We start from the raw sequence: 21,160 nt of genomic DNA, 5'->3' as shown, positions 1-21,160 counted from the left end.
AGCAAGTTCTCTTTTCGATACCCATGACTCGTGAAATACACCTATTGCGTTCCTTTTGGGCAAGGTTTTTGGGTTTTCTCGCTGCTGTGTGGATACGGTACACGCTACCTGCTGACGAGCGTCTCGCTAACATACATGACACGACTCCCGGGGCTTTGCGCAATCGTCGTGTCGAGAGAGAGGGGTAGGGAAAGGGACGGTGTGACGGAGGCGTCAAACCTCACCTCTCACATCAGCAAGCAGGTAATCCCACACCCACGCCAGCGAGCCGCTCCAACCATATGTATTCCCCACCAGGAGTCAAAGATGTCGGTGGCTTTTTTGGAACGAGAGGAGTGAGGTGAGTTGACCTGCAGGCTGACCGTGTGGTGGGCAGCCCGCGCGAATCCGTCGTGGGAACTGAACCGTGAACTGTACCAAATCCTTCCGTGCTTGCCGTCCCGCGACTCCAGGTCTGTCTCGTGGGTGACTGACGATCCCCAAGAGTTTCATTCCTTCTCAGCTGCGACGATATGCAACGAATCGACCAAAGATTATGCTGCTGGGTAAGCATCTTTCTCGTCGCCCAATCAATGCGTCTGTCCACTTTGTGGTAGATGTACCTGCACCCGGAGATGCTCGCTGGGACGGTTTGTCGTTGTGGTTTATTGGTTGGTGAGCCTGTAGGTACGGCGTTGCTTGAGCGTGGTGTGTTTGCCTTTGGAGCATATCAAAGCGGTGTGACGTGCACTCCACAGAGTACCTGGAAAGGGCTTGGCGTCCCGCATACGTCTGCAGAGCTTCCACTTGGAACAGAGTGACTAGTCGGGATTGGTAACAAGGTCGCGTTGTCCGGCAGGCTTTTGTTGGCTGCATCTGAACGAAACGGGTTGCGGGTGCTCGTTTTGAGAGGAGAAGCACCGGGTTGCATGCCAAGGTAGGCAGCTCGGATATTTTTTTCCTGAGTTGTGAATTCGATATCACCATCCTTGCTGTGTGACAAAGTTCGATACCATTGCCCGAGTTCGACATCAAGACAGGCTGGTTGTATGTCGATGAGGCAGAGTCTACGGGTGTCTTCGGAGCCGTTGCGATGGCATAATGTCGGGATCTGAGGACGACACCAACAATGTTGGTTCGTCTTGCAATAGTGACAGGATGGCAGAGCCAGTGGTGGTCGTTCAAGGTCGTTTACTGATCGTGTAGTCGTCCAGTTTCCATCCGATGGCCTCTCATATTCCTCAAATTGACCTCGTTTCCATTCCTCCTCCGGTCCAGCGTGGTCACATCATCATTCACGAAGTCGATCCTGAAGAAGACGAGGCTGCGGGTGTCGAAGGCGTCGATCGAGGTGCTCGTCGTCGTGGTGGAGGTCGCCAGTAACATCCATCTTTAAAGGTAACATACCCATTGAGGTAGTCTTTGACGGCAGTTTCTCGTTCGACAGCAACCCAATACCACTCCTCAGCGATGGCTGCCTGTTCTTTCTCGGTGAAGCCCTTCTGGGATAGAATCGGATAGTACTGATGCTCGAATCTCGGAAAGACGTAGCCGCCCAGGTAGTTGAGGATGCACGGGAAGCAAAGGCATAACGGCTTGTCCATCACCGTCGCCGCATTCAACGGGGTCGATAGTGGTTGGAGGTGTCGATAGTGGTTTGGTTAATTAATGAGCAGAGCCAAGCCGAACTCTAACGAGGTATTAAAGCTAGAGAGCTCATTGAGGATGGAAGAAGGAAAGGCTCAGCTCGCGTGATGGCCGCCCAGGTGCAGCATTATATTGGCTGGCGGCGGCCGCCTTGCATTACATACCTGCAGGTGCTAGGATCGGCGACAGCAAGCAGCAGCAGAGAGAGAGGGAGCAGATCTCACTAGCCCAACATCGAGCTTTCGCATCTCGACAGGTATGCGTCCGAGAGGCGTGGCAGCAGCCAGCCCGTCCGTCGTTGCGAGATTAGGTTCGCCCGCGTGCCACCCTGTCTATGAGGTGTTTCGTTAGTAGCACATGCTCCTGCCGCTCGCACGCTCGGGGCGCTGGGCACGACAGGCCAAAGGGCCGATTCGCAGCGCAGAAGAAGCAAGGAGCGCAGGCTGATGCTGAGCAGACCCAGCACAGCGGAGTCTTCGTTAGCCTGCTCGACCGGACCGTGTCTCCTCTGCGGCCTCGCCCCTGGCCACCCGGGGCCAAGGAGCCAGCGAGCGAGCGGGTGCGTGGGTGCGTGTTCGTGTGCGCGAGACGACATCATCAGGACCCGTTCAGGCCCGCCACGTCCAGTCGAGCACGACGACGAGCAGTGAGAGCAGCGCTGCCTCTGCGTGGAGGAAGAGGGTCAAGGATGCATGCGAGGCGGCAAGTCTGGAGACCAACACAGCCAATCGAGGCTCGGCAGGCCCAGATGGCGACAACGGGCTGCGTCTCCCCAACCGCGTGAGCTGCAGCGTGGCCACGACCAGGTCTGCTCGCTTACACCGCGTCCAGGCAGGAACAGGCGTATCGGAAGCCTTGCCACCATCGCCGCGACCCCGTGCGAAGCGAGAAAGTGAATCTGCGGTCAGGTTCAAGGTGAGGCTGGCTTCGCGCGATCGTCGATAGCAGCAACGGCAGCTCGGCCTCGACCGCAACTCAAACGCGAGTCACGACAAATCAACCACGAAGAACCCTTTCACACTTGCACGCTTTTGACTTTGCACATGTCGTTGCGTGGCACTCTGCGCTCCTCATCCTCTAGCCCGCCAGCCCTGACACCATCGGCCAAGCTAGCCGCCAGCCGCATGAGATATAATAGTGTCTAACGATCGATGAGGTATGTTGCAGAGGGATATCGACGGCGACTGATTAATATGCTTTAATGACCCGCACGACTTGCTCAAGATGCCAATTGGGTCCCGCCGCCAACCCCCGGCTTGGGCAGCAGCCTGTGACCCATTCGACGCCGGCTACGCCATCAAACGCCGCTGCCGTGTATGTGTATATATGCCTTTTTCTGAGCCCAACAATGCCCCTGCCTGGACCTGGAGTGAAGATCACAACGCTCTCGATGCCTCCAAAGACGCAAATGTGCATGAACCACTGGAGTAGCGCATTCTACATGATGATCGCCGGGGCTGTGTGAAATGTTAGCGCCACGGAATGTACTGACGAAGACGACCAAACTTACTTTCGACGTTTGCCTTGATGCTCTTGTGTGGGAGCACAGAGGCTCCGTTGCAGTAGATCTCGTCGCCGATCGTCACGTCGTCACCAAGCACAGAGACGTTCTCGAGACGTGCCCAGCGGCCGACTGTGCTGTTCCAGCCTACAATTGTGCTCTTGATCCAAGCGTGCTCCTTGATCTTGCTGCCTGCAAGCAGGACACAGCGCTGCAGTCTGACACCATCCCCAACCACCACATTTGGTCCAATGGTGACGTTGGGTCCGATCTTGCAGTTCTGGCCAATCTTGGCTGAGGGGTCGATCATGACGTTGCCGCCATTGACGAAGGACTCGGTCGGTGGAGTAAGGAGCTTGCTGTTCTTCTTGGTGAGGGAGGAGAGGTAGAGGCAAGTGCCGCTGAGGAAGTCCTTTGGCTGACCGACATCCATCCAGTAGCCCTCGAGGTCGAAAGAGTGGAGCTCGCCGTCCTTGACCATGGCGGGGAAAGTCTCCTGCTCGATCGAGGTGGGGCGGAGCTCGATGCGGTTCAGAATCGAGGGGTTGAGGATGTACAGACCGGCGTTGATGCGGTTACCCACGAACTCGACGGGCTTCTCGACGAAGCGATCGATCCTGGACGGGTGGTCTGGCTTGTGCACGACGACACCGTACTTGGACGGCTCCTCGACCTTGGTGACGACGATGGTGCCCTCGTTACCGTGTTTCTTGTGGAACTCGGCGAGCTCCTTGAAGGGGTAGTCGCAGATGACATCCGAGTTCAGTACGAACAATGGTGAGTCGTCCTTGCCCAAAATGCGCTCCGCGAGCTTCAGTGGCCCCGCAGTGCCGAGGGGCTCAGTCTCGACCGAGTATTCAATGTTCACGCCATACTCTTGCTCGTACTTCTTCAGCGCGGCGGTCATCATCTCGGGGCGGTAGTTCACGGCGAGGACGATGTCTTTGACGCCGGCATTGGCGAGCGCCTCGATTTGGTGGAGGATCATGGGGCGGTTGCCAAACTCGACCAGGGGCTTGGGCAGGGTGAGGGTGAGAGGTCGCAGGCGAGTGCCAAACCCGCCGACGAGAATTAGAGCTGCGATCTGATCAGCATTTGGATTTGCGCATATGCGCCAGCCTGGTCTGCGTACCCTTCATGGTGATGTGTGGTGGTTGTGATTAAAGGGTGGTATCAGCTGCGCAGCAGGACCAGCTGCTCACGTGTGCAAGGCGGATGTTGTCGAGGTCGAAGAAGCGAGGGAGGACGAGTCTTGCGGTGGAGTACAAGACCGACGGCGACGGTGTTGCGAGCAGGCGACGATTGTGTGGTGGTGTGCAAAGAGTTCAGAGAGAGCAAGGAAGTCCTGCGTGTCGGTAGCGATAACTTTTCGAGGGTCGGCTTGGTCGGCCACCTTTCATCACGTACTCCGCCCGGGGTCGTCTGCAAGGGGCCACAAGCTCACCCCTCTCCACCAATCACTGCTCCACGGCCTTCCATATTTAAATAAGGGCCCCTTTTCTTGCGTGTTCAAATGCAACGTCTCGTCGACTTTGCCATTCACTGCTACCACACATCACATGATAATCACACGCTGACTGCTCACGCCATGCCATATGAATCCCGACGTCGCCATCACTGCGGCGAGGATGCAGTATAGCAGTTGCTGATTCAAGCGCCAGCATTGGTTTCCGCAACTCCTCTCGGATCGACGAAGATGTACATACCGAGGTTTGGATACGAGGTGGCGGCGTATCAAAACCCATGCTCCAACGAGAACGAGCAGGCACAAGATTTCTGCAAGGCGTCTCCCATTACCGTAGTCTTCGTACATCTGGACTAGAAGAACAGCTCGGGGTGTTGTCGAGTTGACAGACGCCAAGCATCCCTAAATCGACTCGACGACATGCCGAAACGTACGTCCACACGACACTTGGTCATCGATATCTCAGAGATACCCGCATGGACTCTTACGACCGCTGTCTCTAGGTATCATCGACATTGTCTCAACCGGGAGTGTAAGACCTGGCCTCGGTGCCATCGTCTCGAATCTACGAACTTCTCTCTGCAGCCTGCGACAAAATGAGACTTCTCATTCACTCGGTTCCCGTGACAAAGAGTTGAGAGACAGGTAACGCCAGTAACGCACTGCTCGTCTTTTCTTTTTTCCCATTCTTGAGCAACACACATCTACCTGCTTTCTTCTGTTCTGTCCTTCGAGTACTTCGTGAACTGCTAAAATGGGGGCCAGCAACTCAAAGACACAGTGCACGGGTGAGGAGCTCCAAATGGGGCATCCATCTGAGTATCAAACACCTGTACAGTACGGCCGAACAGAGCATGCGCCTGGTGCGAAGCTCGATGCCACAAATCAGAGCACGAAACGGCCACGCGATCAAGAAACTGGTGTGGAAAGGCCCAACAAGAAGTTGAAAGAATCTGACGCCAGCGACCGGGTTGAACATCACCCATTCACTGGAACTGCCCGAAGCCCTACGTTTCCCCCTCACAAGCAGCAGGTCCACGATCATCTCAAGGAGAACTCGCCAGCCATCTCGGCAAGTAGAGCAGAAGAGAGCCTAGAATCGTTCGACGATGTCATTCGCAATATTGCCAGGCCAGCCTGCGAGCCTAAGGCCCAGGAGTCTCCCCAACTATCAGGACTGGAACAAGCGCATGAGGCAGCTGACGACATGCCTCTCGCCAATGACCAAACGCTGCATGATGCAAGTATCTTGGGCTCCACGTCACCGAGTGTTGCAAGCCCAACTCCGGCGAAATCACCTACAACGAAAGGCTCGATCTCACCTTGTGCCTCGACCTCCGAGCTCTCACATCGGATGGACAGCCAGCTTTCTCAAGCATCGCAGGCAATACTGGAAGCCGCCGCAACCTCACAAGATCTCGAAGATGCAGTGCCGCCTGGCTGGAGAGGAGCGTCAGAGCAACGAATTTCACATACGCAACGAGAACAGAACCGGCAGCTGTTGCGGGATGCGATCCGAGAACTGCACGAGATCAAGGACTCTGAAATCTTCTCGAGCGAGAGTCTGGCGCGGTTGACAATGCCTCATCCAGGCCTCGCTGGTCAGACAGCTGTACAAACCCGAGGACCGCCTTTTGCAGACGATGTCTCTGAGGTGAACTTCGTGAGCGAGTTGAGAGATCCCTTGGGCGCGTTTCATAGTCCCCAGCGTACACGAGCAGCCTTCGGAGCGAGAGTGGAGGAAGTTGACGTTCGTCGACCAGCTACGTGTGCACGAGACACTGGCAATGATGGAGAGGCCCTTAATGAACATATACGTGGATGTCAGCGAAAGCTCGTTGGATACTGGAGAGGATGGGATCGCGGTGTTCTCTCGCGACAGGCGTTCGTCTAGAATGTCTCGCTCTACTTGATCTAATAGCGATGGTTGGGCAGACAACACCATGGCATCAATAGAATAATGAGCACAACCTGCCGGCCTCGCCATGTCTACGTTCGGCAAGAAATGCGAGCGAATGCTTCTCAATTATTATCAGACTTCGCGGCTTAACTCTCAAGCCTCATCGTCACGCCAAGTTCGCAAACGTGTTCGATGTGAAATGTGACTAAAAGGCATGAATCCAGAGCATTCAGGAACATTTTCGGAAGGTTCCGTCTGCATTATCATGTACTGCATAGGGCGGATGACCAGGTGTCTGAATGATCTGCTGTTTGAGATGGAAGTTTTGCGCGCGGAGCAATGCCGCGCGAATGGCTTCCGCTCTGAAGAAACATCTTACAGATAGATCGCACCTTCCCATCTCACAGAATCTTCCATTATCTTTACTCCAACATTTCAGGAAGACGAGGGACATCTCATCCAGTATGACGAACTCACAACCCACCACCAATGGCGACCACCCCAAATCCCCCCCCGACAACCGCACAATCCCACCCCTCGGCATGACCAGCCAACAATTCAAAGAATCCGCCAACTCCGTCATCGAAGAAATAGAAAACTACTACACAACCCTCCCCTCCCGCCCCGTCCTCCCCTCAATCGGACCAGGCTACCTAGCAAAACTCCTCCCAGACTCGCCACCGCAACAAGGCGAAGAATGGCACGCCATCGAAAAGGACATCGAAGCCAAAATCATGCCGGGCGTCACGCACTGGCAGCACCCCAAGTTCATGGCCTTCTTCTCCGCGTCGAGCACGTACCCGGGGATTCTGGGCGAGATGTGGAGCGCGGCGTTGACGGCGCCGGCGTTCAATTGGATTTGCTCGCCGGTGGTGACGGAGCTGGAGACGGTGGTGATGGATTGGATGGCGCAGATTCTGGCGTTGCCCGGGGTGTTTCATTCGCAGGGGAGTGGGGGAGGGGTGATTCAGGGGTCGGCGTCGGAGGCGATTGTGACGGTGATGATTGCGGCGCGGGAGCGGTTTGTGCGCAGGCAGGTGGCGAGGGAGGGGGTGACGGATCCCGAGGAGGTGGAGGAGAGGTCCTGTGAGTTGAGGTGTAAGTTGGTGGCGATGGCGTCGGATCAGGCGCATTCGTCGAGTCAGAAGGCGGCGAATATTGCTGGGACTAGGTTCAGGAGTATAGCGACGAGACATGAGGATGCGTATGCTCTGAAGGGCGCGGATCTTCGCAGGAAAATCGAGGAGTTGAAGTCGAAGGGCTTGCAGCCGTACTATCTGACCGTCAGCATTGGTGCAACAGGCACCTGTGCTGTCGACGACTTCGAATCTATTGCAGAAGTCGCCAAAGACTACCCGGACATCTGGATCCACGTAGACGCCGCATACGCCGGCGCCGCTCTGGTCCTCCCAGAATACCAACACCTCTCGAAACAAATCGAATTCGTCGACTCCTTCGACTTCAACATGCACAAATGGCTCCTGACCAACTTCGACGCCTCCTGTCTCTACGTCCGAAACCGACGAGACCTCACCGACGCCCTGAGCATCACGCCGACCTACCTCAAGAACCAATTCACCGACAGCGGCCTCGTAACAGACTACCGAGACTGGCAGATCCCCCTGGGACGCCGCTTCCGCGCCCTGAAAATCTGGTTCGTGATCCGCACATGGGGCGTCGAAGGCTTCCAGGAACACATCCGCCACCACATCAACCTGGGCAACCTCTTCGCGGATCTGGTGAGGTCGAGAAAAGACCTCTTCAGTATCCTCTCCCCGCCAATCTTCGCTCTCACAGTCCTCACCGTCAACCCGCAAACCTGGAAGAACCTCCAAATCGACCGTGCCAGCAGCGGAGCTGACCCCCGACCTGATCAGGACAGCCACGCGCTCGTCGACACAAAGACTAGCGATGAGGACTTGAAGGCGGCGAATGAGGTCACGAAGGAAGTGTATACGTTGATCGATGAGCGGAAGGAGTTCTTCCTCACGTCGTCGGTTGTGGGGGGCGTTTATGCCATTCGAGTCGTGTCTGCGAATCCTTTGGCCGAGGAGAAGCCTGTGAGGCAGGTGTTCGATGAGCTTGTGGCGACGACGGAGGAGGTGTTGGCGAAGCATAGGAAAGCTGGGGCCAAGTCGGCAGTTGGGACATAGATCTTACAGTGGACAGGAGAGACCTACGAGCTTTGGAAATAATAAACCTCCAGGGTATGAAGTATTAGGCATCACAGGCATCAAAACATCCCCATCCCACTGCTCAAATACCACAAAGATCTCAACCCTTCGTCGCCATCTCAACCATCTGCACGCCAGCCTTATCCTCGCTTCCCACCACACCCGGCTGCTGCATCCCCTCCTCCTTCTCAATCGCCTTGGCATACTCCCTCTCCTCCTCCTCCGTCGCGCCATAGTAATGCACAGCGACATCCTCCCCAAATTGCGCATTGATATCCTCCAGCGACCGGTTCATCGTCTCCGGGAAGAAGAAGTATATCACGGGGATGTACAGCGCCGTGGGGATGAGGAGGACTGGCACAGCACATCGAATCAGTCACCAACCCAACCCGCAAAACACAAGAGAAGAGAAAGGATCAAACCCACCAAGAAAAAACTTCCACCCAATCTTCTCCAGCGCAATCGGCCCGGCGACCCCAATCACCACCTGCGCGGCGAACTGATTGAACATGCCCACCGCCGTGCCCTGGCCCCTTATCGCCGTCGGCCAGATCTCCGCCATGTAGAGGTACTGCGTGGCGTCGAAGCAGGAGCTCCAGAAGACGATGAAGAGGAAGATGAAGAAGATGGCGGCTTGTTGGCCGGAGGTGTTGGTTGTGTTGGTGTAGAGGGCTTGGAGGAGGCATTCGAAGAAGAGCGAGATGGTGAGGCCGATGGTGCCGATGAGCATGAAGGTGCGGCGGCCTGAGGGGAGGGGAATGGGTTAGTGTTTGGTGCTGGGGACGGGGTGTTTTGGGGTTGGCTTACCCCATCGATCAACATACAGAGCCGTGAAGACATTCCCCGGGAACGAAAGCGTAATCCACAACGCCAGCAGCAACAGGGGCATATACCCACTAAGCCCCAGATCCGTAAAGATAATCACCGCATAGTTCGCAATGATGAGGACCCCCGTGAACATATTAAACCACATCATCGCCGCCGCGATGGCCGCCCGTCGGCGGTTGGGTGCCGTCTTGAAGACCTCGAAGCGCGAGATCTTGCCCTGCAGCGCGCGGTCCTGCTCGAGCTGGCGCTTCATCTGGTGGAATTCTTTGAGGGCTTGCGTGTGCTGCTCGTCGCCTTTGCGCGAGTGCAGGCGTTTGATGACGGCTGAGGCTTCGTCGAAGCGGTCTTTTTGCATGAGCCTGTGGTCGTGTCAATGGCTTGGATCGCGGCTTGGATGGATGGCTTACCATCGTGGACTGTAGGGCAGCCAGTATGACCCTGCAAGCAGCATCAACGCAGGCACAGCTTGGAAGGCAAGCGGAAACCTCCAGGGGAACGTCGAATCCGAGCCAGACGCAGAGATGAAGTACACCCCAAAGCCAATCCACGAAGACAACCCGTATCCCACCGCGAACATGATCCCATGCATACTCACCATGAATCCCCTCGTCTCAGGGGTACTCACTTCCGCCTGCCGCAGAAAACACCACACTCATCAGCTCAAACCCACCCATCCCTCAACGCTCTCAAGCAACGTACCTGATACATAGGAATACACGTAACCAACACCCCGATCCCAAACCCCGCAAACAGCCTCGCAAAGATAAACATGCCCACATTGACACTCGCCGCGCACAGCGCCGCCCCAACGCTCAGAATCGCCGCTCCGATCTGGATCGTATGTTTTCTGCTCAGGGCATTCGTGGACCAGGAATTGTAGAGGGCGCCGAGGGCCGCGCCGCCGCTGCTGACACCGTTGAAGGCCGCGATCAGGTTCGCGGTGCGTGAGTAGTCCGGCGTGCCTTGTGGGGCGAGGGCGAGGGAGGTGTAGAAGGAGGGTTGCCCGATTGTGGAGCCTAGGATGGCGAGGCCGTAGGAGCAGGCGGTTGAGCCGAGGGCGACGTAGATGACGACCTGGTGAGAGGTGAGTATTGAATGTATGCAGGGGGAGGCTCAAGAGGTAGGATTTTGTGGATGTTGCTGCAAGTCATACCAGCAGGTTGAACGCGTTGGGTATGTAGCGACCCATGGCGATGGGGTCAGTTGGAGATTGGAACGATATGTGAGACTTGAAGGTCAATATTCTAAGAACCTTAGTCCTTGGTCGTCAGAGATCTACTTCACCTATGTACAAGCATTGGCCGTCCCACGCCCTCGGGTGCGAAGGATCTTATTTAGAGGAGGTGCTTCCATAGCCGGAGCGGAGTCGCCAATCGACCTGACCACGACAAGGAATTTCCCAGACAGCTTTGGCGAGGACCTGGAGATAACTCCTCACTTGCTTGCTGCCACGTGAGTGGGGTGCAGATGTGGCGTTCTTGATGAACTTTATTGTATATGTTCTTTGCACATCGCCTGGTCATTCTCGCCTAAATCGCAAGAGATTCGTAGCTATAAGGGGCCGCGAGTCTGTGGGATGCACAGCACTGAGGTTGACCGACTGACAGGTCAGAGATGCAGGACAGTGACGCCTGATGCTACGAAGTCCAGGTACCTTGTAGCAGCCAGTTTCTGACTGCAGGAACTGACCAGCTCAGGCTGACATGCCCGTGTCGACTCGGCTTCGTTCGCGTTCGAAGTCACCGTTTGGAGTTGAATGGCAGCTCTTCTCAATTCTTCACCTTAAGCTGCTCTGCCGTTCCAAAGCATCATATTCATTGCTCGTGGTCGGTGTCCCTTCGGCTCCATCTTTCTTCTCCTCGTTGTTAACGAACAAGAACGATAGAACGACGATACAGGCGCCCAGCCAGTAAAATGGTCCTGCCGTCTGATTGTTCAGGATCATCTGTCCAATGAGCGAACATGGGATGGTGATGCTGAGTCCGACTGTGACCACAATGGGAGAGGTCAAGAGTACCGCGTAGGCCCAGGCAATGTCGCTCACCAGGCTCCCAATGGAATTGCAAAGAATGATTGCCGTTACAAAGCCGCTCGGTGGCAACTCGAATGTCTCGACACCAGTGACGTGAAGGATGATAAAGCCAGGCCACAGTATGAGCACGTTGATAATACCAACCAGTCCGAAGAAGACAGGCATCTCGACCCGCGATTCGTCCGGTATTCGTTTCTTCATGAACACGGCGTACAGGCCATACATGACGGCAGATAGGAACGCCAAACAATCACCAATGGCAATCTCGCGGATCGACTTCTCCGGGAAGTCACCTCGATGCTCGTCGTCACCTGTCTTGCCGGACAGGTCAATGGTCGATATAAGCACGATTCCAGCTAGGGACGCCAGCACCCCTAGACACTTGCGTAAAGTGAACTTCTCCACGCGGAATATGGCCCCAAATATAAGTGTGAAGACACTGCTAGTGCTCGTCAAGATGGTGGACGAAGCGACTGTGGTGTACTGCAGGCATGCAGCGACGAAGTAGTTGGCAAGGAACCAGAGCAGGCAGAACTCCAAGCTCAACATCGCGGTCTCCGAGATGGTGAGCGGTGCGCTCGTCGCCGTTGGCTCTGCAATAAGGCTGGCCTTTGCGGGTAGTTCCTGACTTCTTTCCATGGCATCCCCCAGTACAACATCGGGGAATGGCGATAATGAACGTCTTCTTGAACTGGTCAAGTTTGGACTGTCGTGGTAGCTGTGTTCATCCTCCTGCTTGAGTAGCGCATACTGACTGCTTATCCGTGAGAGGATCTCCTCTTTCCATCTCTTGATCTCCTCGGGGTTTCGGTATGCCTTGTTGATTATGATTGGAATCAGGGGAACGATAAAGAACGAGGTGTTGATGTAGGTCACCAGGTAGGGTTTGCTGTATGTGTCGTCGGCGAAGATTGTCTAAGTACAACATGTTAGCTGGCATTCCCTCCCATCATTTGACTTGAGTAGACATACGCTTGCGAGAAAGTTTGTGGCTGTCCACAGGAAGATGGTCACAGCGAGCAGCGTCAGTCCCACCACCCTCCTGAATTTGCCCAACCTGGCTGTGATGCTGTTTCCATTTTCTCCAGCCATACTGCCTGATGCTCCTCCAACAGAATCGCCAGTGTCAAATCGATCCGCCGCCGCCGCAGGGACAGCGGGCTCCAGACGTGACATTATGGCGGACGGGGGTAGGGGGTCCGTTCGGCGACCTGTTCAATTGCGACAAAAGCGGCCATGGGAGACGCGCCAGGCGACAGTGAGGGCGGTGATTGCGAGCGTGAGAGGGTGGAAAGCGAGCGAGGGACGTGATCAGGGCGTTATCATCTTCTTCGTCTATCTCCAACAAAACCATCCCTCTCTCTGACGATGATGGGAGATAGACGGCCGCCAAGCCTCCGGCAAAGGGTGACCGCTGGTCGTACAGTTTCCAATCGGCTGACCAACAAGCACTATCTCCCATCGACTCCTACAAGATTTCCATCTGACTGACACTCACAGTCATATTTCGCCCGCCTACCCACTGCGACCTGCAGTCAAGCAAACGACCAAGACATGCAAGCCTTCACATGAAGATTATGCGAGGCTCGGGAAACAGGTGGCCCCCAAAAACCGCGCGAGCTTCGCCTCTGCCACTGGATCATGTGGCGCACCTCTTCTTTACCTCACGTCTGCTTGGACAAAGGACGTTCTCGCCTGATCAGACGCCCAAACGAGGGAAATACTTGGAAGATTGCCTACCACTATGAGGTCAACGCAACGAGGACCCGGAATGCGTCCTGCACAAAATCTAGACGCGCCGATCGGCCCGACGCCTCTCAATGCAGACACTGGCTTACGACAACGTCGTCGCTGCACGGTGGGCGTGGCCAGCATGACAGCTGAAGCATGTACCTGCCTGTTGGAAGCTGTGAACCACCGGGGCGACCTCTCAGCCACTACATTGGATGCTACAGCCTCGCCTGAGACCAGATGTCCTCATCATGCCGGCCATCTTCAAAGGCCAGAGCCAAACCGGATCGGCCGCTAGCGAGACAAAGTGGCTAAGGTAATCAAGCTTTGCCTGCGCTGCGCCATCCTCCGGCTTTCGCGTGAGTGTTTGCGAGGAACTACTGTGGCAGCGGGATGGGCGCCTGACGTTATTGAGCCAAAGGGCCGCAGCTTCCTTCCGCAACACCTCCTCTTGTTATTTCTTTGCCATCCTTTGCCTCTCCCCGTTGCGTCTCTTCTTGTAGTTGTTTTCATTTGGGATTGCGAGAGCACCGTCTTGGGAAAGCATCTTCTTTCGTTACAGGGGTTACGACGTAACACCACGCGCCACGCGCCGGCCATGAGATCCCTGACCTTGACGCCCTTGCTACTGGCATCCGCTTGCGCCTTGCCTGAGATCCACATCGAAAAGCGAGACAAGCACAACAACGGGGCAACCAACTACTTCCGAAGAGCGATACCTGGTCGTCTAGATAAACGCCAAAGCACTGTCGAGACTAACATCTTCAATGTGCTGAGCTGGAGCTCGGGAGGCGCATACTACGCCAACAGTAAGTTGCGTACATCAACTCACATGTCAACAGACACTGATGCTCTACCCCAGTCACTGTTGGTACGCCTCCACAGCCTCAAACAGTCATCCTCGATACCGGGTCCTCCGATCTCTACTTCGATGCATCGAGCGCCCAAACCTGCCAGCTTCCAGAGGACAACCCTAATACTTGCAGAGGCGGTACCTACGATTCATCCAGCTCAAATACGTACAAAGAGGTATCAGCTGCTCCGGCCTTTAATACCAGCTTTGGAGATGGCTCGACCGCTGTTGGTCCGTACGGATCAGATGTCGTTGGCGTTGGAGATGTGCTGGTCCAGCCGGTACAGTTTGGTGTTGCGAATGAAGTGAACAGCACAACGGGATACTCAATAGGGTTGTTGGGTCTGGGATACTCAGCGAATGAGGCGGTGACTAGTATCGAGAACACCTACCAGAATCTGCCGGAGGTCTTGAAAGATGCTGGAATCATCAACAGCAGATTATACTCGATCTACCTCAATGACGAGCGTATGTGGTAGTCAATCGCTTTCTGGCTGGTACAGTACTGACAATCACTAGGTGCTACGTCTGGCAGCATCCTCTTCGGTGGCATTGACAAGTCCAAGTACACTGGCGAGCTGGCCACCATGAACTTGCTGCCGCCAGTTTACTCTGGCCAGGTTGATGGCCTAATCTACCAATTCATTACCACCATCACTGCTGCCAATGTTACTGCAAATGGCCAGACAACGAACCTCTGGGAGGGTGGATCCACCGACATCAACGCCTACTCAAGCGACGACACCGCTCTCCCCGTCCTGCTCGACACCGGAAGCACTGCTTTCCAGATCCCCCAGAGCTACTACGCCGAATACATCGCGCCAGCGTTCCCCTTCGTGAACAGCCAGGGCCTCTGTTCTTGCAAGTACGCCACATCCGACTACTACCTTTCGCTCGAATTCGGGAACAAAGTCAATATCCGCGTCGACGCCAGCGAATTCATCGTCGCATACGTCGACCCCGAAACGAGAAGGACACAGTCCGACTCCAACGGCGAAGTCTGCGTCTTCCTCATCCAGCCTGGACAACGGAGCTCTCGTGGCTTCTACATCGCCGGCGATGCTGTTCTTCGCAGCATATACGCTGTCTTCGATCTCGATAACGGTCAGGTCTCGATCGCCCAGGCCAAGGTCAACAACACCGACGCCCCTGACGTCGTAACCGTCGCGGCGGGTCCAACCGGTGTCGCCGCCGCCGTGTCGTCTGGCGTCGAAACCGCAGCACCCAACACCTGGTCCATCGCTCCCGAAGTCGCGACTTCCACCCTCTCGTACGCCGTCAGCACTGCTGGTAGCACCATCGGCACTGCAACTGGCAACGCCGCTGTCCCAACCATTGCCCAGGTCGAGGGAGCCGGTTCAGGCGGTTCAGGCGGTGGAAGCGGAGGCTCCAACACCGGCAGTGGGTCTTCATCGAGTTCTTCGGCTGCTGCTGCGGGCATTGTTCACGGCGCGGATTTTACGGGTTTTTGGATCACGAGCGTTTGGGTCGCTTGCATTGGGTTGGGCGCTGCTTTGATGATGTGAAAGAAAAAGGCTTGGATGGATGCATTTTGACGAACGACAGAATCTATAGATGTTACAGGATTATGAATAGGAAATAACACAGCATTTTCTTGGGGATAGCATGCATGGTGGATACATAGAGATGCATATGTATTGACAAGAATCTTTTACTTGGTCACTTTTGAGTGGCTTTGGTGGTTTTGATGATGTTGTGCTTGTTAGAGGGAGTAGGAAGCTTCTTCTCTCGTGGATATGGTACGTACGATCACATCGCATGCTCGGCACGTGCAAGACGAAGCATGGATGTGGATGGATGACCCTGCAGGTGTTCACCCAGCCAAGCACATTCGAACAGATCGACAGACAAAGACGATCCCACCACAACATTCTCACCATCCCCCTATCCCCCCATCCTCTCCCCCTCCAACCTCCCCTCCAAACTCCTCACCGCCCCATCCCTCGCCCCCTCACAATCCCAAAACGCAATAAAATCCCACCTCCCCACCACCTTCCCCCTCAACTTCTCCCCACTCAATCCAAACCCCGCATCCTGCCCCGTGGACAACATCCCCACCGCACGACTCGAGTCCACGATCGCCTGCGTGCGCGGCCGGCGGACCTCGTCGTAAACTTGCAGCGCGAGGCGCGCTTCGCGGGGGGTGTGGGTGGTGCCGAGGAGGGCGGAGAGGATCGGCGCGTCTTCGACGGCCATGCCGCCGCCGGAGCCTTGCCAGGGGGTGGTGCCGTGGGCGGCGTCGCCGGTTAGGGCGAGGGGGCCTCGGATGTAGGTGTGCGCGTGCGGGTGTTCCCAGAGGTGGAGGGGTTTGGGGGAGGGGGTGGAGTCGAGGAACTAGATTCTCATCATTAGTATCAGTGTTGACGAGGTTGATGGCGATGTTGAGACATCATGGAGGTCTTACGTCTACGACGGCTTTGTACAAATTCGGAGGCCAATTCCGAAACCTCTCTTTCTCCGCCTCCTTATCCACGCCCTTCGTCCGGTCGACTTCCGTAGCCCCCTCGAGAGTTGGGTCCATGGCACACGCGAGGAACTGCACCTTGCGCCCGTTGTCGGAAATCGTGTGCATCATGTACGTGCCATCGCCCCACCACATGTACTGCCCCAGATCGTCCTTGTCGATCAGATCCGGACCGATCGTGGCGCGGGCTTGCTCGTAGGGCAGCATCGTCCAGAGGTTATACCAGGGAGTCAACCTGGGCTTCGCGGCTGGGTCGTCCTCGCCGAGGATGTACCTGCGGACGTAGCTATGGATGCCATCGGCGCCAATGACGACGTTGGCGACCTTCGTACTCCCGTCAGCGAACGTCAAGGTCACGGGCCATTCATCCCCAGTGTGCTGCTCGATTCGGACCAGCTTCTTGTTGACATGCATCCTCTCAGGGGCGACGTCTTTCAGCAGTTCGCGCAAGAAATCGGCCCTCTGCGCGACTCTGACGATCCGGTCGCCTAGGCCGAAGTCGATCGAGTCAATCTCTTGCCCTGCATCTGGGCCTTCCCCCAGCATCCAGGTGTTTCGATTCTGCTTGACGGCACCCGCTCGTGTAAGGGCGTCTACGGCCGTGGGTCCGATGAGAGACAGTGCTTGGAATGCGTTCTTCGCGACGCCGACGGCGTAGCCGGCTTCTTTGAGGGTCGGGGCTGCTTCGTAGATGTGGGCGTCTAGGTGCTTGTGCTTGGTTAATGCGTGCATCAGGCAGGCCCCGGCTATGCCGCCTCCTATGATTGCCACACGGAGAGGCTGATCTTCCTGCATGTCTTGATTTGATAATCGGAATTGTCACTCGATGCGCTGTGGTTTTCTTGAAGAGGCGCTTTGCACAGCGGTGATGTCCCTACACCAAGCTGAGCCTTAAGCTTGTCCAACGTTTCGATGGATTGTTTGCAGTTGCAGTAAGATTCAGAGTATGATGTGGCCACTCGCGACTGTCCTGCCTCCATGCATAGCATTCTTCCAAACTTTTTCGAGCAGGTGATGAGTGGTCAAAAGAGCAATGACTTGAAATGGACGTAGGCGCTTAGACGATACGACATACTGCTTACACCGCATATGATGCTTTTTGAGGTTGATCTCGCCTTCGCCAGCTCGTTTGGACACGAGAGATGGAAGGTAAGCAGCAAGTGGTAGCCGCTGGCTTGGCGACGAATTCAGAGAACTCTGGTGTATCGCCCCAGTGGGAGCTGTCTTATACACCTGTCAAGCTGAGACCGACTCTGTGCTCGATAGGAAAGGATGTTGCCAAGAGTAAGACGCACTATGCTTTCCAGCGCTACTTGAGCCGCTGGAGTCAGCAGATCCTGGAGTGTATGTTGCCATAGCTGGTGCCAGAGCGGAGTACGGCGACCTCCTTCATGCTGAGAGTTGTTCAACGCCTCACCTCCTAGGACAGATACTGTGGCTCTTTTGTTCCTCATTTGCAGATGGCGACTGCTCTGCCCTTGGCCTAGAGACGCGAGGTGTATGATGTAACGCCCACGAGCGTGCAAGCTCTTTACTCTGGCCAGTTCGCTCATCTCCAGTCTTGGTACCGCCAGTGCTTCGAGACGGCTTGATCACTATACGACAAGTGTCTGGTGGCCTTGAGCGATAGCCTGAGGGGCGATGTTCGAACGGACGTGAGGCCGCAGGAGCGCGTTGGATGGTGGTGGCTGAGACGGCGAACGTCTGCACAGCTTGCGACGAGGCATCATGGACCGGAGCGGGCTACTGTGAGACTGGGTCGAATTCGTTCTCGCTAAGTGTCTTGCTCTCCAGATCGTGTCGTCTCCGTGGACAACGCCCAGAGCCAAGAGGACCGTGATGGCAGGCAGCACGTGGAAGCGAGAGGCTTGTTCCTCTCCCAAGAAGCGTCAAGCTTCTCCTGCAAGCTTCGAATGGCAGACCCGCCCTGTACCACACCTTCGCACTAACATCGATCTCCTTCATCGAACTGCATCTGGGCGCTGCGCCGCAAGCTGCATCTTCACAACGTGGGGACCCGGGAGCTGCAACACGTGGAAAATCGCGACGATACCACTCGTGTACCTCGCAGGATCGGTGACGTCGGAGGGATTTGCTGCAGCTCACGACCGTACACAAGCTTCCCGTTTGAGCTTCGCTGGACCACCGCCGGCCTCTTTGGATCGCTTGCGCGCTGCAGCGGGTGCGAGTTGTGTTGTTGGATCGATGCCACAGGATCGCGGCGGCCAGGCGAAGGAAGCCAGCGTCGTGTCTGCCGCCATCGCCGTTGAGGATGAGCTGCGTCAACGAGAGGCTGCGATGAGTACAAAGCTTCGAGCTTGGCCGGCCTGGGATCTTTTTGTTGCTGATCCCGCTGCTACTCCTCTGCAGAGACGTACCCCGCAGAGGGTGCTTTTGCTGGCTCAGATTGTTCTGTTTGGCATCATTGTGCTGCAGTTCGTCATGTACTACAAGACTTACTACCTCGCCGCAGCCGCGGCTGGCCTGGTGGATGCTGGCATGCTCAACAGGCAGGCCAGCTCTGCACAGAGCCATATCCCGGACTACTACCAGACTACGCCTGAGTTGGTGCCTGGTAGGTATAGATTGTTTGTTCATTGAGATCTAGGCTAAAGCTCCCTTACCAGGACCAACTCCAACCGGGCCGGCAGCGTTCCTTGCCCAGACCAACCCAGCACCCTTCTCGGGCACCGTGAGTGGCTTCACGTAGCCATTGAGAATGAACAAGAACTAAAGATAATCAGACGTACATCCCAAACAGCCCACTCGAGACTCAGGTCCCCATCCAGGGCAACTATGACAATGGCAACATCTTCCAGATGCACGGACAGCTCTCGCACTACTTCCCAAACCCCGAGGGATTTGGAATAGACGAGTACCATCTTCCACACAACGCCTCGATTGTGCAGCTGAACATGCTGTCTCGTCATGGGTCGCGTTATCCTACCACAGGCTCTGGTGCCCCAATGTTGGCTCAAAAGATCCACAACTACACCACTGGCGTTCTCGGCAACGTCCACTTCACTGGACCTCTTGAGTTTTTGAACTCTTGGACCTACAAGCTCGGTGCTGAGATTCTTGTCCCAGTCGGCAAGCAGGAGCTCTTCGACTCCGGGACTCTCCACCAGATCCAGTACGGCCATCTCTACCCGAACAACGGATCCAAGATTGTGGCTCGTTCCACCACCCAAGACCGTATGCTGAGGTCTGCCGAATACTTTCTAGCTGGATTCTTCGGTCTTGGCTGGACTGACAACGCTACGTTGGTATGTGGTGATTTCGAGGAAGAGCATGGCAGCGCATTGACAGTAGACAGGTCCTTGCCATTGAGAACACCACTGGCATCTGGAACAACACCCTGGCAGGTTACGACAACTGCAACAACTCCAACTCTTACGTCTCGCAGGGCGGGTGAGTCTTCATTTGCCGTAAGCAGTCAAATCAGCGGCTGACCTCTACCATAGCAACAACGCTACTCAGGAGTGGTACAACATCTACCTCGCAGATGCTGCAGCCCGCTTGAACTCGTACGGTCCAGCATTCAACTGGTCGACGAGCGATGCGTACAATGCTCAGTCTCTTTGTGCCTACGAGACTGTCGCTCTGGGTTACTCTGCCTTCTGCGGCCTCTTCACTTACGAGGAGTGGGAAGGGTGAGTAGCATTGCGCCAGGTCCAGAAGCCATCACTAATACGATTCTAGCTACGAGTATTCTGTTGACATCAACTTCGCGGGAAACAACATGTTCCAGTCTCCTACTGGCCGCGCAGTGGGCATTGGCTACGTCGTTGAAATCATGTCTCGTCTGCAGCACCACTTGATCACCACGCCAACTGCTCAGATCAACGTCACTCTTGACAACAACACCGCAACCTTCCCTCTGGACCAAGCCCTCAACTTCGACTTTTCCCACGACACCAACATCGGTATGTCATTCCATCCTCACAGTCACAGGCGAGAACCACAAAACTAACTCCCTCCCAGCCGCCATCCTCACAGCCTTCGGCCTCACCCAATTCGCCCCCCTCCTCCCCGCCGACCGCCTCCAACGCGACCGCTACCTCAAAGTCTCCCACATGGAACCCTTCGGCGCCCGCCTCGACATGGAAATCATCGAAACGCCCCAACCCCTCGACGGCAACCGCAAAGCCGGCGACACCTACACGACCGGGGGCCCCACCCGCTACATCCACTTCATCCTCAACCAACGCACCATCCCCCTCGGCGAGAGCTTCCCACAATGCGGCGCCCGCGACGACGGCTGGTGCGAACTCACCACGTTCTTCGAGGTCCAGTCGACGAAGCTCCAGGAGGCGCAGTACGAGTATAGCTGTTTCGGCAAGTATCCCACCGTGCCGTACGGGGGCATCACGAATGGTGTGCCCGTCACGAATTCTTCTTCGGGCACGACGCCCGCGCGGAGTTCGTGCTCGACGAATGGGGCCGTGGTTTGTCAGGGGGAGACGAAGTTTGGGCTTTGTAATTTTGGCGAGGTGGTGTTCCAGAGTGTCGCGGCGGGGACGAAGTGTGTTGGGGAGAATCCTGGGAGGATTGTCGCTGCGTAG

General features: G+C 55.9%; 9 protein-coding genes across 9 annotated transcripts; 4 read left to right on the top strand and 5 right to left on the bottom strand.

The window, feature by feature from the left end:
* Nucleotides 1–1,170: 1,170 nt before the first annotated feature.
* M409DRAFT_26381 (uncharacterized protein) lies at nucleotides 1,171–1,583 on the bottom strand (the record flags this gene model as incomplete). The annotated part of the gene is made up of 2 exons (XM_033808089.1): nucleotides 1,171–1,333; nucleotides 1,387–1,583. 2 exons carry the CDS (start codon nucleotides 1,581–1,583, stop codon nucleotides 1,171–1,173), a joined length of 360 nt encoding a protein of 119 aa, XP_033664233.1.
* A 1,480-nt stretch (nucleotides 1,584–3,063) lies between these two features.
* Nucleotides 3,064–4,266, bottom strand: M409DRAFT_26380 (uncharacterized protein; the record flags this gene model as incomplete). Its single annotated transcript, XM_033808088.1, has 3 exons — nucleotides 3,064–3,083; nucleotides 3,137–4,204; nucleotides 4,260–4,266. The coding sequence occupies 3 exons, from the start codon at nucleotides 4,264–4,266 to the stop codon at nucleotides 3,064–3,066; spliced, it is 1,095 nt and encodes a 364-aa protein (XP_033664232.1).
* Nucleotides 4,267–5,346: 1,080 nt separating this feature from the next.
* Nucleotides 5,347–6,486, top strand: M409DRAFT_26379 (uncharacterized protein; the record flags this gene model as incomplete). Its single annotated transcript, XM_033808087.1, has 1 exon — nucleotides 5,347–6,486. One exon carries the CDS (start codon nucleotides 5,347–5,349, stop codon nucleotides 6,484–6,486), a length of 1,140 nt encoding a protein of 379 aa, XP_033664231.1.
* Nucleotides 6,487–7,034: 548 nt separating this feature from the next.
* Nucleotides 7,035–8,645, top strand: M409DRAFT_37276 (uncharacterized protein; the record flags this gene model as incomplete). The annotated part of the gene is made up of 1 exon (XM_033810700.1): nucleotides 7,035–8,645. The coding sequence occupies one exon, from the start codon at nucleotides 7,035–7,037 to the stop codon at nucleotides 8,643–8,645; it is 1,611 nt and encodes a 536-aa protein (XP_033664230.1).
* A 121-nt stretch (nucleotides 8,646–8,766) lies between these two features.
* Nucleotides 8,767–10,683, bottom strand: M409DRAFT_68605 (uncharacterized protein; the record flags this gene model as incomplete). Its single annotated transcript, XM_033817915.1, has 6 exons — nucleotides 8,767–9,020; nucleotides 9,093–9,410; nucleotides 9,474–9,853; nucleotides 9,902–10,125; nucleotides 10,194–10,568; nucleotides 10,648–10,683. The coding sequence occupies 6 exons, from the start codon at nucleotides 10,681–10,683 to the stop codon at nucleotides 8,767–8,769; spliced, it is 1,587 nt and encodes a 528-aa protein (XP_033664229.1).
* Nucleotides 10,684–11,271: 588 nt separating this feature from the next.
* On the bottom strand, nucleotides 11,272–12,618 carry M409DRAFT_68604 (uncharacterized protein; the record flags this gene model as incomplete). The annotated part of the gene is made up of 2 exons (XM_033817914.1): nucleotides 11,272–12,441; nucleotides 12,499–12,618. 2 exons carry the CDS (start codon nucleotides 12,616–12,618, stop codon nucleotides 11,272–11,274), a joined length of 1,290 nt encoding a protein of 429 aa, XP_033664228.1.
* A 1,237-nt stretch (nucleotides 12,619–13,855) lies between these two features.
* Nucleotides 13,856–15,636, top strand: M409DRAFT_68603 (uncharacterized protein; the record flags this gene model as incomplete). The annotated part of the gene is made up of 3 exons (XM_033817913.1): nucleotides 13,856–14,066; nucleotides 14,120–14,578; nucleotides 14,630–15,636. 3 exons carry the CDS (start codon nucleotides 13,856–13,858, stop codon nucleotides 15,634–15,636), a joined length of 1,677 nt encoding a protein of 558 aa, XP_033664227.1.
* Nucleotides 15,637–16,015: 379 nt separating this feature from the next.
* On the bottom strand, nucleotides 16,016–17,390 carry M409DRAFT_57619 (uncharacterized protein; the record flags this gene model as incomplete). Its single annotated transcript, XM_033813682.1, has 2 exons — nucleotides 16,016–16,465; nucleotides 16,536–17,390. The coding sequence occupies 2 exons, from the start codon at nucleotides 17,388–17,390 to the stop codon at nucleotides 16,016–16,018; spliced, it is 1,305 nt and encodes a 434-aa protein (XP_033664226.1).
* Nucleotides 17,391–18,800: 1,410 nt separating this feature from the next.
* Nucleotides 18,801–21,160, top strand: M409DRAFT_26373 (uncharacterized protein; the record flags this gene model as incomplete). Its single annotated transcript, XM_033808086.1, has 7 exons — nucleotides 18,801–19,170; nucleotides 19,223–19,287; nucleotides 19,340–19,861; nucleotides 19,912–20,006; nucleotides 20,060–20,248; nucleotides 20,298–20,521; nucleotides 20,580–21,160. The coding sequence occupies 7 exons, from the start codon at nucleotides 18,801–18,803 to the stop codon at nucleotides 21,158–21,160; spliced, it is 2,046 nt and encodes a 681-aa protein (XP_033664225.1).

Source organism: Zasmidium cellare (genome assembly GCF_010093935.1).
Source record: "Zasmidium cellare ATCC 36951 unplaced genomic scaffold M409scaffold_31, whole genome shotgun sequence".
Taxonomy (NCBI): domain Eukaryota; kingdom Fungi; phylum Ascomycota; class Dothideomycetes; order Mycosphaerellales; family Mycosphaerellaceae; genus Zasmidium; species Zasmidium cellare.
This window is presented reverse-complemented; position numbering and strand designations above follow the sequence as displayed.